Raw genomic sequence first — 18,075 nt, 5'->3', positions numbered from 1 at the left:
TGGGTGGTTATTATATATCATATATAGGTTTTTGTCCACGGTTCCTGACTTATAACTCCCATAGCCTTTGTTATAGTGTTTTTCGTTTTGTTTTTTGTTGTTTTTTTGTTTGTTTGTTTTGAGATGGAGTCTTGCTCTGTCACCCAGGCTGGAGTATAGTGGCACGATCTTGGCTCACTGCAACCTCTGACTCCTGGGTTCAAGCAATTATCCCGCCTCAGCCTCCCAAGTAGCTGGGATTACAGGCTTGTGCCACCACACCTAGCTAATTGTCTTCTTTTTTTTTTTTTTTGAGATGGAGTCTTGCTCTGTCACCCAGGCTGGAGTGCAGTGGCATGATCTCGGCTCACTGCAACCTCTGCCTCCCGGGTTCAGGTGATTCTTGTGCCTTAGTCTCCCAAGTAGCTGGGACTACAGGTGCGTGCCCGGCTAATTTTTGTATTTTTAGTAGAGACAGGGTTTCACCATGTTGGCCAAGCTGGTCTCAAACTCCTGGTCTCAGGTGATCTCCTCGCCTCAGCCTCCCAAAGTGCTGGGATTACAGGTGTGAGCCACCGAACCTGGTCCTGGCTGACATCTTGACTCTAACTTCATGGGGGGTCTGAGCCAGGACCAATGAGCTAACCCCAGGAGTCAGGTTAACTGATTGTATTTTTGACCTTCAGAAGTTGAGATACGCTTGTTACCTTAAGCAACTAAGCATATAACAAAAATACTTATGGGGTATTTCTACACAACAATAGACAACTAACCGGGTGCGGTGGCTCACGCCTGTAATCCCAGCACTTTGGGAGGCTGAGCTGGGCAGATCACGAGGTCAGGAGATTGAGAACATTCTGGCTAACATGGTGAAACCGCATCTCTACTAAAAAAATACAAAAAGATTAGCCAGGCGTGGTGGCGGGTGCCTGTAGTCCCAGCTACTTGGGAGGCTGAGGCAGGAGAATGGCGTGAACCCGGGAGGCGGAGCCTGCAGTGAGCCGAGATGGCGCCACTGCACTCCAGCCTGGGCGACAGAGCGAGACTCTGTCTCAAAAACAAAAAACAAAACAAAACAAAACAAGACAACTAATATAGTTATCTGGTAATAATCAGCCTAAAAAATGTTGACTTGACAGACCCAAACTACACCACAGAACCTTGTTTCTACCTCCATTGCCATCTCAAAGAACTGTGCCACCATTAGCACCTCTCTGGGGACCACGACATCCTGTTTGCTGAAAATTAAATAAATCACAGTGGGCCGGGTGTGGTGATTCACACCTGTAATCCTAGCACTTTACAAGGCAAGGCAAGGCAGATTGCCTGAGCTCAGGAGTTTGAGACCAGCCTGGGCAACATGGGGAAACCTTGTTTCTACTGAAAATACAAAAACTTAGCTGGGTATGATGGTGTGTGAATGTAGTCCCAGCTACTCGGAGGCTGAGACAGGAGAACTGCTTGAACCCAGGATGCAGAGGTTGCAGTGAACCGAGATCACAACACTGCACTCCAGCCTGGGCGACAGAGTGAGAATCTGTCTCAAAAAGAATAATCAAATTAATTAAAATAAATAAATCACATTGGGCATAGAGGGAGTGCATGGTGTGTGGGCAATTCACTAGCCCTCTGGTGCCAAAAAAGCAGACAGAATTCATGCCAGCATGAGGGGCCATTTATTGTTCAGGGCCTAAGCCCCCATGTTTTGGGGGGGTTCCCGCACTGCTGCCTCCCCCCATTGTTCCTGTGGACCCCTCAAGTGGCAGGTTGCTGAGATGATCGTGGAGGGAGCACGTCTTCAAATGTAGATGGTCCAGAGTGGCCATCTTCTCCCTGTCATGAGGCAGTGGGGAGTTGATGGCAACATGGCTAGGTGCTGGGGTGTTCGAGTGGAAGGGGAGATCAGGCCCTTTCCCCAAGATCTCACCCTCCTCCCATGCCCTCAGCCTCCTTCCTCACTCCGGCTTCATCTTGTCTGTCAGCAGTAGATTCTTGGCCCGAAGGGCCTCGTCTTGGGCCAGCCGAAGGGTGGAGCTCAGGGCCTCTGCCCTGACGTGTTTGGCTAAGGCCTGGCGCTCCAGCTCCTGGGGAGAGGAGCGTAGGTGTAGCTGGGCTTGCTGGACTGGGCTGGGGGTGGAGGGGGAGCTGGATTGCGGAGGGCAAAGCGTAGGGTCCCATGGGGCCCACATTTCTCCCTCAGAGTTTCCCATCATGCCTTGAGCTTGAAACTGACCCCAGCATCCCACAATGCACTGGTCTCCAGATTCCGTTGTGGACTAAACCTATGTCTGTCCTATTGTCTGTCCCATGATGCAGTGACCTATGGCCCACAAGCACTAAATCAGTGTCTATCATCTGTCTCCTAAGCTCATGAACTATCTTACATTTGATATGTGTATGTGCCCCAGTATCCTACCATATGGTGGCCTCCTACATCCCATAAGTTAGAAGACCCCACATCTCCTTATCCATTAGACCAGCACCTCTCACACAAAAGTCCTGGCCGGGTGCAGTGGCTCGCACCTGTAATCCCAGCACTTTGGTCAAGAGTTCGAGACCAGCCTAGCCAACAGGGTGAAACCCCGTCTCTACTAAAAGTACAAATATTAGCCGGGTGTGGTGGCATATGCCTGTAATCCTGGCTGCTCCGGAGGCTGAGACATGAGAATCTCTTGGACCTGGGACGTGGAGGTTGCAATGAGCCAAGACGGTGCCACTGCACTCCAGCCTGGGGCAACAGAGTGAGACTCTGTCTCAAAAAGAAAAAAAAAAAAAAGGCCGGGCACGGTGGCTCATGCCTGTAATCCCAGCACTTTGGGAGGCTGAGGTGGGCGGATCATGAGGTCAGGTGATCGAGGCCATCCTGGCTAACACAGTGAAACCCCGTCTCCACTAAAAATACAAAAAACTAGCCAGGCGTGGTGGCGGGCACCTGTAGTCCCAGCTACTCGGGAGGATGAGGCAGAAGAATGGTGTGAACCCGGGAGGCGGGGCTTGCAGTGAGCTGAGATCCGGCCACTGCATTCCAGCCTGGGCGACAGAGCGAGATGCCGTCTCAAAAACAAAACAAAACAAACAACAACAACAAAAAAAGCAAACAAAAAACAATCCTTAGTGCCCTAGTTCTCTATGTCCAACTGCACCAAACCCCACGTCCTCTCATGTATTATTCGTATAGCTCAGTCACATCAGTGTCTCACAATGCCTCACTTGTCTGTCTCACCCACTACAACATAATCCCATAGCACATTAGGTCAACATCCCATAATACAGTGCACTAGGGCTCAAGTTCCACCAACTACTGGACTGAGTGTGTTGTGCAATGCCCCAGGAAGAGCTGTGGTTCCATTTCCCATAACGCATCAGCTAACTGGGACTTACAGTCACTGGGTCTCCTATCTTACCTCAATATAGCTGACCCCAATGATCTCGTACAATGTACTGCCTCTCTAAAAATTTAGAGAAAATCAGGCCTATATTCCATGAAGCTTTAGACTGGTGCCTGTCTCGTGTCCCACAATGCACTAGATCCAATGTCCCATCATGCTTTAGGCCCAAGTCCACCTTCTGAGGTTTCGTAATGATTGGCCTGTGACTCACTCACCACCAAACTGCTTGTCCGTCTCCCCATGCATCAGGGCCAAGTCCTCCCCCAGTGCTTGCTGCTCCCAGCTCTGCCCTTCCTTTCCTGCCACACACCAGCAGTACCCTTGAGTCCGGGGCTCCCCTCTCCTTGCCCCAACAGAAAAGTAAAGTGGGACATGGTGGCCCATATTCCCTGGTACCAGAATCTTCTTGTGTAGCCTCTGACAGCTGGGACAGGCAGGAGTCAGGCCCCTCTGCTTCACCTCGTCCACTAGTGGGATCAGCGCTCGGTCCAGCAGCTGCTGCAGGGACTCCGTGGACAACTGCGACCCCTGGCTGGGGGAGGGGTGGTCACCAGATAAAGAGGTCCAGTACCAAGTCCAGGGTGCCCCATGCTCACCTGCACAGCCTCCATTTGGCCTTGTTTCCAGTATACACCCTATGCAACCTTCCCAGCATGGACTGTGCACCAGCTGTCCCTTGGTTTCCATGGTGCTCTGGGGATTACCACTCTTTTTTGTTGTTTTTAAGACGAAGTCTTGCTCTGTCACCCAGGTTGGAGTGCAGTGGCGCGATTTTGGCTCACTGCAACCTCCGCCTCCCGAGTTCAAGCGATTCTCCTGCCTCAGCCTCCCAAGTAGCTGGGACTACAGGCATGTGCCGCCACACCCAGCTAATTTTCGTATTTTTAGTAGAAACAGGGTTTCACCATGTTGGCCAGGATGGTCTTGATCTCCTGACCTCATGATCTGCCCACCTCAGCCTCCCAAAGTGCTGGGATTACAGGCGTGAGCTACTGGGCCTGGACCTTTTTTGGTTTTTTTTGAGATGGAGTCTTGCTCTGTCACCCGGGCTGGAGTACAGTGGCATGATCTGGGCTCACTGCAACCTCTGCCTCCTGGGTTCAGCGATTCTCCTGCCTCAGCCTCCTGAGTAGCTGGGATTGCAGGCACCTGCCACCACACCTAGCTAATTTTTGTGTTTTTAGTGGATATGGGTTGTCACCATGTTGGCCAGTCTGGTCTTAAACTCCTGACCTCTGGTGATCCTCCCACTTGGCCTCCCAAAGTGCTGGGATTACAGGCATAAGCCACCACGCCCGGCTGGAATCACCATTCCTAAGGACACCAGACAACCCTGAGTTTAGAAAGGCTGTTATAACTAACGCTTCCTATAATGCACTAGTGAAACTCGATTTCATGTTGTATTGTGAGTCCCCCTTTCCTACAATGGACCTTCCCACAATGGACCAAAAATGGTGTATCCCTTGGCTCCCACAATACACCAAGGTCTCACTTCCCCCACAGTGCACTGAAACCCTGCCTCCCCTCATGTTCACATCCCAGCCTTCCCTCAATGCACTGGAAATATGATGTTCAAAATGTACCAAGTTGTTTTTTTTTTTTTTTTTTTTTTTTTTTTTTTTTTTGAGACGGAGTCTTGCTGTCGCCCAGGCTGGAGTGCAATGGCGCGATCTTGGCTCACCGCAACCTCCACTTCCCAGGTTCAAGAGATTCTCCCGCCTCAGCCTCCCGAGTGGCTGGGATTACAAGCGCTCACCACTACGCCCAGCTAATTTTTGTGTTTGTAGTAGAGACGGGGTTTCACTATGTTGGCCAGGCTGGTCTCAAACTCCTGACCTCAGTGATCTGCCTGTCTTGGCCTCCCAAAGTGCTGGGATTATAGGTGTTAGCCACTGCATCCAGCCTTTTTCCTTTTTTTTTTTTTTTTTTTTTGATACACAGTTTCACTCTGCCTACCAGGGTGGAGTGCATTGTTGTGATCTCAGCTCACTGCAACCTCCGCCTCCCGGGTTCAAGTGATTTTCATGCCCCAACTTCCTCAGTAGCTGGGATTACAGGCACACGCCACCACGCCCAGCTAATTCTTGTATTTTTGATAGATACGGGGTTTCACCACATTGGCCAGGCTGGTCTCGAACTCCTGATACCAAGTGATCCACCCACCTTGGTCTCCCAAAGTGCTGGGATTACAGGCATGAGTCACCGCGCCCGGTCTATACCAAGTTTCTCTTGAGTTCCACAAGACACTGATTTTACCTTGTAGAGTGGGAACAAATGAGGCTTCTAGTGCAGCAGGACTGGCTGTTTGTACCATGCACTGGAATGCCTTGTCTCCCAAATGAACAGCGCCCCACCCTTCACTAATGTCCCATCTCCTTCCACATCTCCTTTAATGTTCTATCCACAAGGCTCCCAGAGGCAGGCCTAGCCCCATTACCTGGCACAGCGGGCACAGTTGCCTTGTTGGGACCGATCCAGGTTCATGGAGAGGTCAGGCCCTCTTCGAGAGTTCTGAAATTGCCGCCCGAACTCCTCCAGAATGGGTTTCAGTGGGCCCAGCCCCTCCAGTTCGCTCCTCAGTGAAGCCACAGACACTGCTGACCGCTCTACCCTGAGGCATGAGTAACCAGTGCTGCCGGCTCCCTCTTGAGCGGTATAACCCTGGCAAGACTCCACCCATTATTAGTCCACCACTTATGTCTCCATCTGGTCTGCAATTCTCCACCCTGCCCTCCCCTCTCTGCTCTGACTGGCCTCACTTTTTGTATTTTATTTTATGTTATGGTAGTTTATTTATCTATTGACTATTTTGAGCCAGGGTCTGGCTGTGTTGCCCAGGCTGGAGTGCAGCATCACCATCATAGCTCTGCGAAGCCTTGAACTCCTGGGCTCAAGCGGTCACTCCTGCCTCAGCCTCCCGAGTGGCTAGGACTACCATGGTGCGACACCACACCACTCCCAGCTAATTTTTAAATTGTTTGTAGAGATAGGGTCTCCGCTATGTTGCCCAGGCTGGTCTTGCACTCCTGGCCTCAAGTAATCCGCCCGCCTCGGCCTCCCAAAGTGCTGGGATTATAGACGTGAGCCACCTCACTGGGCCACCTTTTGTAGATTATTGTTTGGAATGCCCCTCCTAGTTCTCTAATTGGCTTTCTCAGATCCCTCTTGACCCCACCCTTTGTCCTTTTAAGGTATAGACCACACCCCTTCTCTAATTGATTCCACCCCTCAGGCCTTATTAGGGTTGATGCAACCCTTCCTGCTCTCTAATTGGTGTTTCCCCATGTCGCTATATGTTCCAGAATGCCTGGCCATAGCTGATTGGCCTACCCATTTCCCTCAAGGCCCCCCCCTTGGGTTGGGATCGCCCTGCCCCTTCCGGTCTTCCCAAGCACTGGCCACCCAGTCCTTACATCGTACACAGCTCGTCCGCCCGACCTCGCAGCTCCTGCAAGCCCCGCGCCGTCTGTGCCTGCTCGCGCTGTGCCCGCTCCCACTGGCCCAGGAAGCCGTCGACCCTGCCGCCCAGGCCCCCGAGCAGTCGCAGGGCTTCCTGCACCGCCCCCTCCTCCTGATGCCACCGGGCGGTCAGCGAGGACACCTCTCTCCTGGAGGGGCAGAGAGGGGGAATGGGTCGGGGCTAGGCTTGGACAGGTCCCCATCTGCCCCCACGAGATAGGCGGAACAGGACTCACCTACCTCGCCCCACTGAGACCATGCAGGTGGCTCCAGACCCACCCAGGTCTCCAAATTTTCTTGCACCCTCCATTTGGTGAAATTTGGTCCTGTCTTCCAGAGCCCCGCCTTTATCCCCTTACTTTACTGGCTGTCTTGGCCCTTCCCTGGTCAGGTCCCCAACCTCTACCTGGGCTCCTCCACACACTGCCCCCCAAGGCACTGCCCACCCTACTCTGCCCCACTCAGTGCCTCCAGGACCGCTCCTCTCCCAAGCCCCGCCCACCTCAGCTTCACCAGGCCTGGACCTGCCTCCCAGCAGCCCAGAACTCAAAAATTCATTATTTTGTCCCTCCCTTGCTCAGGTCACTGCCTTCGGGGCACTCCCTCCTCTGCTCTTGGAGACCCCAGGCTTGTCGTCCTCCCGTTAAAATCTTTGAGGATCCTCCCCTGTGTCCCCGCCCACGCCTCTGCCCACCTTCGTTCCTCGAGGCTCCTCCCATGTCCCCTCCCACCTCAGGTTCTCGAGGCTCCACCGATATCACCGCCCACCTCAGCTCCACGAGGCTCCCTGAGTCTCCACCCATGCCTCTCTTTGAGAACCCCGTCCCTTGGGTCCCGCCCACCGCAGCTCCTCGAGGCTCCACCCCTGAGTCCCCGCCCACCTCGTTTCGAGGCCCCGCCCCTAGGCCCCGCCCACCTCAGCTCCTCGATGCTGGTGAACACCTTCTGCAATTCCTGCTCGCTCACGTAGGGGCCCTCACCTGCCCGAGGCCCCATTCCCCAGCCTGCGGGGACCAGGCCGCGAGGCCGCGAGGGTTTGTCAGGACTCCCTGGCGGGCCGGGGCAGCCCTGGGACGTGGCGGCGGGGCCCACGCCGTTCCGGGAGAGACCAGCCTCCGGCTTCTGCTGCTGCTCTGGCTCCTGCAGCTCGGTCTCCTGCCGTCGCGGCGTCTCATCCTGCAGCTGCTGCTGGAGGTAGCGCAGCTTCTCCTGGTCGGTAAGGGAGGACGGGACGGGGTCACAGCGTCCAGCCGCTTTCCTCCCGCAACTACCTCTACCCCCAAATCCGCTCCATTACTCCCCAAGATTGGAAGTAGAACGCCCGTGGGGACAGGATGTTGGAAGTCCCACTGGCTGTCATTAGGGAGGGGAGGCACCATTTGAGGCCCAGTTGGACTCCAATTCCCGCTAACCTCCCACAGCCTGCCTCCAGGTATCCACCCGACCCTCCGAGCCTTCCAGGCGTCAAATACCAGTCCCGGCCACTTGGCAAGAACAACTGAAGCTTTCTCAGCATTTTGTTGGAAAATGAGTGGGCATATGGACAGGACAGCCCTTCTCACTTGAAGTCCAGCTCGAGTCTCTTTCTGGGACCTGAATGTGACTGCAGGGTAAGAGTCCCCCAGCTGGGTGTTGGAGCCTCATTTGAATCCCTCTTATCAGTGGGTTCTAAGGATGACTGTGTGCACGCAGGCGCAGTGTGGTGGTGGTGTCGGGGCGGGGAGTTCCACCTAAAAGTGTATCTTGAGGCCGGGCGCGGTGGCTCAAGCCTGTAATCCCAGCACTTTGGGAGGCCGAGACGGGTGGATCACGAGGTCAGGAGATCGAGACCATCCTGGCTAACCTGGTGAAACCCCATCTCTACTAAAAAATACAAAAAACTAGCCGGGCGAGGTGGCAGGCGCCTGTAGTCCCAGGTACTTGGGAGGCTGAGGCAGGAGAATGGCGTAAACCCGGGAGGTGGAGCTTGCAGCGAGCTGAGATCCGGCCACTGCACTCCAGCCTGGGTGACAGAGCGAGACTCCGCCTCAAAAAAAAAAAAAAAAAAAAGGGTATCTTGAGTCCCTCGCGCATCTGACCTCCTCCCACAAATCCTGGGACCTCCTCCATTCCTTACCTCCAGCAAGGCAGAATTCTGCTTCAAGACGTTGGTTTTGATTTCAGCATCTTCCACAGACCGGGTCACCTTCCAGCAGTTCTCCTGGGTCAGACACCAGGGCGAGGGCCCTGCCTTCCCATTTCAGTTCTGCCTCCCAACCCTTAGCCTGTCTATTTCCATACAGGCTCCAGGCCTCCCAGCCCCTCAATACAAGACACACTTGGCCGGGCGCGGTGGCTCAAGCCTGTAATCCCAGCACTTTGGGAGGCCGAGACGGGCGGATCACGAGGTCAGGAGATCGAGACCATCCTGGCTAACATGGTGAAACCCCGTCTCTACTAAAAAATACAAAAAACTAGCCGGGCGAGGTGGCGGGCGCCTGTAGTCCCAGCTACTTGGGAGGCTGAGGCAGGAGAATGGCGTAGACCCGGGAGGCGGAGCTTGCAGTAAGCTGAGATCCGGCCACTGCACTCCAGCCTGGGCGACAGAGCGAGACTCCGTCTCAAAAAAAAAAAAAAAAAAAGACACACTCACCAGCTCATTTCCTTGGCTAAAGGGATGGCTTCCTCCTTAGCCAGACGTGCCAGAGTGGTACCCCTCCACTTCCTCCCACCTCTTGTTGATCCACCCACTCCATTCCTCCCCTCTTTTTTTTTTCTTTTGAGACTGTCTTGCTCCAGCACCCAGGCTGGAGTACAGTGGTGCAATCTTGGCTCACTGCAACCTCCACCTCCTGGATTCAAGTGATTCTCCTCCCTAAGCCGAGTAGCTGGGATTACAGGTGCGCACCACCACACCTGGCTAGTTTTTGTATTTTTAGTAGAGATGGGGTTTCACCATGTTGGCCAGGCTAGTCTCAAACTCCTGACCTCAGGCGATCTGCCTGCCTCGGCCTCCTGAAGTGCTGGGATTACAGATGTGAGCCACTGCGCCCAGCCTCCTCCCCTCTTTGTTCCACCCTCTTATTCCCATTCCCCTCTCCCCACCCACTCCTGCATCCCACTGGCTCACCTTGAGTTGAATGCAGTACCCCTCCAACTCTTCTGCCTCTTGCCGCCTTCTCTCCAGATTCTCGCTCAGCACAGAACACTCACTCTGGAGCATGGAAGGAGGAGAGGTTAGCCAAGGACACAAGGGGACAGCCTGGGGAAAAGAATATCTGGGCCTGGGAAGGTTCCTCTCCCTTCTGAGCCTCAAGCTCCCCAACTGAGCTATGGGTGTGTTCCGCTGGAGGCAGGCTCCAAACAGGGAAGTTAGCTCTGGAGAAAGGGCAGGTGTTGGACATAGGGTGTCCTCACACCTGCAGAGTCTGCACGTGCTGGTTAACCCGGGTGGTCTTTTCCTTCAAGCTGGTGATGGAGTCTTTGGCGCGGACCAATCCACTGTTGACCCCACTCTGGGGAAGAATGGGAGACAGGTGAGTTATATGGTGTGTGGGTGCAAGCCCCAAGCCCAAGAAAAATTCCAGAACTGGGAGGCTGTGTTTACACCTTGATTTTGCCCTGGAATGGCTGTGTGACTTGGAGCCAAGAGCTACACCTCTGATTCTTAGCATTCCTGTGCAGCAAACCCAGGGGATAAATGACCTTTCTTCATGGTGGGCTGGGAGAAAAATAGGATCCAGGAGGGAACAGGGGATGGAGGTGGGGTGCTCAGACACGTGGAGGAAGAAGGATGAACTCAACCAAACACTGAGCTAAATGTCTTTGGGGGCCAGGTGCCGTGGCTCACTCTGGTCATCCCAGCACTTTGGGAGACCGAGGTGGGTGGATCACTTGAGGTCAGGAGTTCAAGACCAACTTGGCCAACATGGTGAAACCCCAACTATACTAAAAATACAAAAATTAGCCAGGCATGGTGGTCCGTGCCTTTAATCCCAGCTACTTGGGAGGCTGAGGCTGGAGAATTGCTTCAACCTAGGAAGCAGGGGCTGCAGTGAGCTGAGATTGTACCACCACACTCCAGTCTGGGTGACAGAGCAAGTCTCTAAAAAAAAAAAAAAAAAAAGTCCTTGGGGTCCACAGCATAAAAAGATGAACTTTGAAAACACACGCCCTGGCTCTCTCTCCAGGAAATGGTGAATTACAAAGGAAGCCACTTTTCTTTTATTTTCGGTTTTTTTTTTTTTTTTTTGAGACAGAGTCTAGCTCTGTCACCCAGGCTGGAGTGCAATGGCACGATCTCGGCTCACTGCAACCTCCGCCTCCCGGGTTCATGCCATTCTCCTGCCTCAGCCTCCCAAGTACCTGTGACTACAGGCACCCGCCACCATGCCTGGCTAATTTTTTGTATTTTTAGTAGAGATGGGGTTTCACTGTGTTAGCCAGGATGGTCTCGATCTCCTGACCTTGTGATCTGCCCATGTTGGCCTCCCAAAGTGCTGGGATTATAGGCGTGAGCCACCGCGCCTGACCAGGAAGACACTTTTCAGATCTGAGCACTTGCAATGCACCAAGCACTTGTCTTTTATTCTTCACAACCACACCTCTTGAGGTTATTTGGCCTATTTTACAAGTGAGACAAATGTGTCTCAGAAATGGGCTATCCCTTGTCTTCCCAGGTACTCAGCACATTAGGTGACCTCATCAGAATCTAGATTCAGAACCCTTGTTTTAAACCATGACACCATGTGGCCTCTGGTCATCATTACTTTATATCACATAAAATGTTGTGCGACTCCTGCCAATCTGTGGTTCAGGAGAGATGCAAGTGGTAGGATCCATTCTCCCAGCTTGGACAGTTACAGAAGCCTTAGCCTGGCATAGGACTGTCCAATCAGAGACTACATTTCCCAGGTTCCCTTGCGGCTAGATGTGGCCATGTGACTAAGGTCTGTCCAATGGAATGTGAGTGGAAATAATGTCAATTTATTTTGGGGAGAGGTCGGGGGGTCTCTCATTATTACTCTGGCTGGTGTGGAGTGATACTATCATAGCTCACCAACTCCTGGGCTCAAATGATCCTCCTGCCTCAGCCTCCCAAGTAGCTAAGACTACAGGTGCTTGCTACCATGCCCAGCAAAATTTTAAAATGTTTGGTATAGATGGGTTCTCACTATGGTACCCAAGCTGGCCACAAACTCCTGGGCTCAAGTGATCCTTTTGTGTCAGCCTCCAAAAGTGTTGGTCTTACAGGATTGAGCCACTACACCCAGCCTCCTGTCTCTCTCTCTCTCTCTCTCTCTTTTTTTTTTTTTTTTTTTTGCCTACATCATTACTTGGACTATGCAGAATTATAGTCAATTTCTGAGTCATCCCTTAAAGGAATAAGAACTTTCCCTTTTTCTCTCATTTCACTGGAATGCACAATTGAGGGCTGTCTTGGACCAGCAGATAGAGGACACAACGAGACAGAAGGAGCCTGAATCCTTGACATGGAGCCACCATACTCCATTCCAATCACCTGTGAAGACTTTCAGGGTGAGACATTACATCTTCTGTGTTATTCAAGCTGTGTTATTTTGTGGGGTTTTTGTTTTGTTTTGTTTTGTTTGGTTTTTTACAGTAGTCAAATGTATAACTTCAATATCATTGATGTTCTTATTTCACACTTGAAGGGAAAGAGAGGCAGAGAGCCATCTGCCAGCTGGTTATGACCAATTCCAGCCAGTGGAAGGGAAGTGGGCACTGGTGGATGTGTGGAAAAGACAGGCATGATCTCTTCCCCTGTTCCTCCTGCTTAATGGCTGGAAGGCAGTGGTGATAGCGACTGTCTAGAAATGGCTGAGCAACCGGAATATAGAAGCCTGTAACCTGCTGCATTTGAAGAGCAGAGCTACTATGCTTATCAAGTCTTTTATGTGCCAAAAAAACACAGCTCTCTTGATTTATCTCATGGTTGCTGAACTAATACACAAAAGAAAGAAAGAACAAGTTTCCTCCCTTGTAAGATGGAGGCAGCAACACATTTCTTTCTTTTTTTTTTTTTTTTTTGAGACGGAGTCTTGCTCTGTGCCCCAGGCTGGAGTGCAGTGGCGCTATCTCGGCTCACTGCAAGCTCCGCCCCCCGGGTTCACGCTATTCTCCTGCCTCAGCCTCCCGAGTAGCCGGGACTACAGGCGCCGCCACCTCGCCCGGCTGGTTTTTCGTATTTTTTTTTTTTTTTTAGTAGAGACGGGGTTTCACGGTGTTAGCCAGGATGTTCTTGATCTCCTGACCTTGTGATCCGCCCGCCTCGGCCTCCCAAAGTGCTGGGATTACAGGCTTGAGCCACCGCGCCTGGCCAACACATTTCTTGCATGATTGCTCTGGAGAAGAAGTGTGGTAAGAAATATTGTATTCAGGAGGCGGAGCTTGCAGTGAGCCGAGATCGCGCCACTGCACTTCGGCCTGGGCGACAGAGTGAGACTCCGCCTCAAAAAAAAAAAAAAAAAAAAAAAGAAAAGAAAAAAAAGAAATATTGTATCCAGTTGACATCAACAAAATGGTGGATTAAAGAATTCAGGCCGGTCACAGTGGCCCACACCTGTAATCCCAGCACTTTGGGAGGCCAAGGTGGATGGATCACTTGAGGTCAAGAGTTTGAGAACAGCCTGGCCAACGTGGTGAAACCCCGTCTCTACTAAAAATACAAAAATTAGCCAGGCGTGGTGGCAGGCACTTGTAATCCCTGCTACTTGGGAGACGGACTGACACAGGAGAATCCCTTGAATCCAGGAGGCAGAGGTTGCAGAGAGCCTAGATGGCGCCATTGCACTCCAGCCTGGGCGACAGAGCGAGACTCCATCTCAAAAAAAAAAAAAAAAAAAAAATTCGCCAGGTGTGGTGACAGGCGCCTGTAGTCCCAGCTACTCGGGAGGCTGAGGCAGGAGAATGGCGTGAACCCGGGAGGCGGAGCTTGCAGTGAGCAGAGATGCGCCACTGCACGCCAGCCTGGGCGACAGAGCTAGACTCCGTCTCAAAAAAAAAAAAAAAAAAAAAAAAAAAAAAGCAAAAATTCCACCCCTCCATAAAAACAATGAAAAACTAACAAAACATGGGCTTTGAAAAAAAAAATCAGTTGGCTGGGCGCGGTGGCTCAAGCCTGTAATCCCAGCACTTTGGGAGGCCGAGACGGGCGGATCACGAGGTCAGGAGATCGAGACCATCCTGGCTAACACAGTGAAACCCCGTCTCTACTAAAAAAATACAAAAATCTAGCCGGGCGAGGTGGCGGGCGCCTGTAATCCCAGCTACTCGGGAGGCTGAGGCAGGAGAATGGTGTAAACCCGGGAGGCGGAGCTTGCAGTGAGCTGAGATGCGCCACTGGGCTCCAGCCTGGGTGACAGAGGGAGACTCCGTCTCAACAACAACAACAACAACAACAACAAAAAATCAGTTTTTTCACAATTCTGGAAATTAACCAAAGGCTTGTAGAAACTCAAGGAGCATTTATTCAAGAAAAGTGACTCTCGATAAAAACGTCAAGACTTGAGGAATTTTAATTTATCCTAGTCCTATCTTCCACTCCCTAGCTCAGCAGGAACCCTGGAAAGTAACAGCCCACATTTCCCACAGGGAGGAAGCAGAATGAAGCTAGAACTCATTCAAAGCCTTATTACCCAAAGAAGAGTCATTCTATGATTTTTTTTTTTTTTTTTTTTTTTGAGATGGAGTCTCGCTCTGTCATGCAGTGGCGCGATCTCGGCTCACTGCAAGCTCCGCCTCCCAGGATCACGCCCTTCTCCTGCCTCAGCCTCCGAAGTAGCTGGGACTGTACAGGGACCCGCCACTACACCCGGCTAATTTTTTGTATTTTTAGTAGAGACGGGGTTTCACCGTATTAGCCAGGATGGTCTGGATCTCCTGACTTCGTGATCCACCTGCCTCGGCCTCCCAAAGTGCTGGGATTACAGGCATGAGCCACTGCGCCCAGTCCATTCTATGATTGTTAAGTGATGCCTGGGAAGACCCCACACAGAATAGTTGTCTTTCCTTTTCAGAACTGGCAAATCCCTGAAAATATCTCTGATAGTTGAAGGAAAGATTTGGATGTTTTTCCTCTCCAAATCTCATGTTAAAATGTAATCCCTTGCCAGGCACAGTGGCTCACACCTGTAATCCCAGCACTTTGGGAGGCTGAGGCAGGAGGATTGCTTGAGCTAAGGAGTTTGAGACCAGCCTGGACAACATGGTGAGACCCTATGTCTACCAAAAAAAAAAAAAAAAACCCACAAAAATTAGCCGGGTGTGGTGGTGTGCACCTGTAGTCCCAGCTCCTCAGGAGGCTGAGGTTGAAGAATCACTTGAACCTGGGAGGTGGAGGTTGCAGTGAGCCAGGATTGTGCCACTGCACTCCAGTCTGGATGACACTGAGATCCTGTATCAAAAACAACAACAAAAAAATGTAACACCCAGGCTGAGTGCAGTGGTTCATGCCTGCAATCCCAGCACTCTTGGAGGCCAAAGTGGGCACATCACTTGAGGTCAGGAATTCAAGACCAGCCTGGCCAACGTGGTGAAACCCTGTCTCTACTGAAAATACAAAAATTAGCCGGGCACAGTGGTGCATGCCTGTAGTCCCAGCTACTTGGGAGGCTGAGGCAGAAGAATCACTTGAACTCAGGAGGTGGAGGTTGCAGTGAGCCGAGATCACGCCACTGCACTCCAGCCTGGGTGGCAGAGTGAGACTCCATCTCAAAAAAAAAAAAAAAAAAAAAGCCACCTGTGTGGCACCTCCTTGCTCCCGCTCTTGCCAGGTGATATGCTGGCTCCATCACCTTCTGCTATGAGGCCCTCACCAAAAGCTGAGCAGATATTGGCACCATGCTCATCAGCCTGTGAACCATAAGCCAATTAAACCTCTTTTATTTATACCCAGCCTCGAGTATTCCTTTATAGCAATGCAAGAATGGACTAACACGGAGTGGGAGAGGGAACATTTGTAAAGAAAAAAAAATGTACGCTTGTTTTAATGTTGCTACTGCCAAAGGCAATGGATAACAGTTGGGGGAAGCAATAAAAAACAAAAAAATCTTAAAAGGAAAATCTGATGGAGATATCTTTTGAAGCCTTGAAATATTCCAACAAATTCCTGGGAAGGTAGAAAGCCATTGGCCCATGTAGGGTTGTGTACATGCTTGGGAAAGTTCTGAGAAGGCCCCAAGCTTTTCACCTCTGGCTGACCTTGAAACCTTGAAACGCTGCACCAGCAGGAAGGGAAGGCTAAGGTAGAGTTGTAAATTGTCTATCTGAGTGTTAAAGGTGTGCCTCATCAGGTACACAGAGCCATTTGGCAAAGACTAGAAGATTTTGTTGTTGTTCCAGTTTAAGGAAATCTCTCTCCAGTCATTAGCTAACCACTAAAATCAGAGAACAGACACTTCAGTGGTTGAACACGACAAAGAACACAGATATTACAGGAATAGTTCAGAAAAGTCTCTTTTTTAAAAACCAACTATAGGTCAGGTGCAGTAGCTCACCCCTGTAATTCCAACAGTTTGGGAGAATGAGGTGGGAGGATTGCTTGAGCCCAGAAGTTCAAGACCAGTCTGAGCAACACAGTAAAACTTAATCCCTTAAAAAAAATAAATAAGAGGCCGTGCACGGTGGCTCAAGCCTGTAATCCCAGCACTTTGGGAGGCTGAGATGGGCGGATCATGAGGTCAGGAGATCGAGACCATCCTGGCTAACCCGGTGAAACCCCGTCTCTACTAAAAAAAAAAAAAGTACAAAAAACTAGCCAGGCGAGATGGCAGGCGCCTGTAGTCCCAGCTACTCGGGAGGCTGAGGCAGGAGAATGGCGTAAACCCGGGAGGCAGAGCTTGCAGTGAGCTGAGATCTGGCCACGGCACTCCAGCCTGGGCCACAGAGCAAGACTCCGTCTCAAAAAATAAATAAATAAATAAATAATAATAATAAAATGGGCCAGGCACGATCTCATGCCTGTAATCCCAGCACTTTGGGAGGCCGAGGCTGGTGGATCACAAGGTCAGGAGATCGAGACCATCCTGGCTAACATGGTGAACCCTGTCTCTACTAAAAAACACAAAAAATTAGCCAGGTATGGTGGCGGGCACCTGTAGTCCCAGCTACTCGGGAGGCTGAGGCAGGAGAATGGCGTGAACCTGGGAGGCGGAGCTTGCAGTGAGCCGAGATCGCGCCACTGCACTCCAGCCTGGGCAACAGAGTAAGACGCTGTCTCAAAAGAATAATAATAATAAAATTATCTGAGCTTGGTAGCGCACACCTGTAGTCCCAGCTACTCAGAAGGCTGAGGCAGGAGGACCCCTTAAGCCCGGGATTTAGAGGCTGTAGTGAGCCACAATCATGCCACTATACAGTGGCCTGGGAGACAGAGCAAGATCCTGTCTCAAATAATAATAAAAATAAGTAAGTAAAAATAATAAAAAGCAACTACAACAAGCAATAATAACAAATCCTTATGAGTGGGGAGAATCTGTTTCTAGGGTTGCTACATCATGATACTTTATTATTTTATTTATTTATTTATTTAGAGACAGAGTATCCCTGTGTCCCCCAGGCTGGAGTGCAGTGGCAGGATCTCAGCTCACCGCAACCTCTGCCTCCCGGGTTCAAGCGATTCTCCTGCCTCAGCCTCCCCAGTAGCTGGGATTACAGGCGCCTGCCACCACGCCTGGCTAATTTTTGTACTTTTAGTAGAGATGGGGTTTCACCATATTGGCCAGGCTGGTCTCGAACTCCTGACCTCAGGTGATCTGCCTGACTCGGCCTCCCAAAGTGCTGGGATTACAGGCGTGAGCCACTACTCCCTGATACATTACGATACTTTAAATGGCCAGTTTTCAGGCCAGGCACGGTGGCTCACACCTGTAATCTCAGCACTTTGGGAGGCTGAGGCAGGTGGATCACCTGAAGTCAGGAGTTTGAGACCAGCCCAGCCAACATGGTTAAACCTCATCTCTACTAAAAATCCAAAAATTAGACGGGCGTGGTGGTACACATCTGTAATCCCAGTTACTGGGGAGGCTGAGGCAGGAAAATGGCTTGAACCTGGGAGGCAGAGGTTGAAGTGAGTCAAGATCATGCCACTGCACTCAAGCCTGGGTGACAGAGTGAGACTCCGTCTCAAAAAAATAAATAAATAAATAAATAAATAAATAAAAAATGGCCAGTTTTGAACAAAAAAGTTATAAGGCATGCAAAGAAAGGAAAACTACGTCCTATACAATGGAGGACAAGCAAGCAGTCA

At 51.2% G+C, this 18,075-nt stretch overlaps 1 protein-coding gene and 1 long non-coding RNA gene across 6 annotated transcripts in view; one reads left to right on the top strand and one right to left on the bottom strand.

Annotated features, from left to right (window-relative positions):
• Positions 1-1,605: 1,605 nt before the first annotated feature.
• The window catches only part of TSKS (testis specific serine kinase substrate), a 29,303-nt gene continuing 12,833 nt past the window's right edge, over positions 1,606-18,075 (bottom strand). The window contains exons 3-11 of one of the 4 annotated variants that reach the window (XM_073016171.1): positions 10,226-10,321; positions 9,937-10,020; positions 8,944-9,027; positions 7,744-8,036; positions 6,782-6,976; positions 5,806-5,979; positions 3,765-3,900; positions 1,939-2,063; positions 1,606-1,812 (exon numbers count right to left, since the gene is read on the bottom strand). In XM_073016171.1, the coding sequence (XP_072872272.1) occupies positions 1,656-1,812; positions 1,939-2,063; positions 3,765-3,900; positions 5,806-5,979; positions 6,782-6,976; positions 7,744-8,036; positions 8,944-9,027; positions 9,937-10,020; positions 10,226-10,321 (1,344 nt within the window). In that variant the 3' untranslated portion in view covers positions 1,606-1,655. Of the gene's footprint in view, positions 1,813-1,906; positions 2,064-3,764; positions 3,901-5,805; positions 5,980-6,781; positions 6,977-7,743; positions 8,037-8,943; positions 9,028-9,936; positions 10,021-10,225; positions 10,322-18,075 lie in introns of those variants that run through there. The other 3 variants (XM_073016173.1, XM_073016172.1, XM_073016174.1) reach the window with 3 other exon arrangements.
• On the top strand, positions 8,331-12,553 carry LOC119621773 (uncharacterized). 2 transcript variants are annotated; one of them, XR_005238359.2, is made up of 3 exons: positions 8,331-8,437; positions 10,275-10,342; positions 12,239-12,553. It is a non-coding gene; the product is annotated as an uncharacterized lncRNA (long non-coding RNA). The 2 variants fall into 2 exon arrangements; XR_012093123.1 differs by having other exon boundaries at positions 12,156-12,553.

Source organism: Chlorocebus sabaeus, chromosome 6 (genome assembly GCF_047675955.1).
Source record: "Chlorocebus sabaeus isolate Y175 chromosome 6, mChlSab1.0.hap1, whole genome shotgun sequence".
NCBI classification, from domain to species: Eukaryota; Metazoa; Chordata; class Mammalia; order Primates; family Cercopithecidae; genus Chlorocebus; species Chlorocebus sabaeus.
The sequence above is the reverse complement of the archived record's forward strand: the minus strand, read 5'-3'. Positions and strand labels throughout refer to the sequence as shown.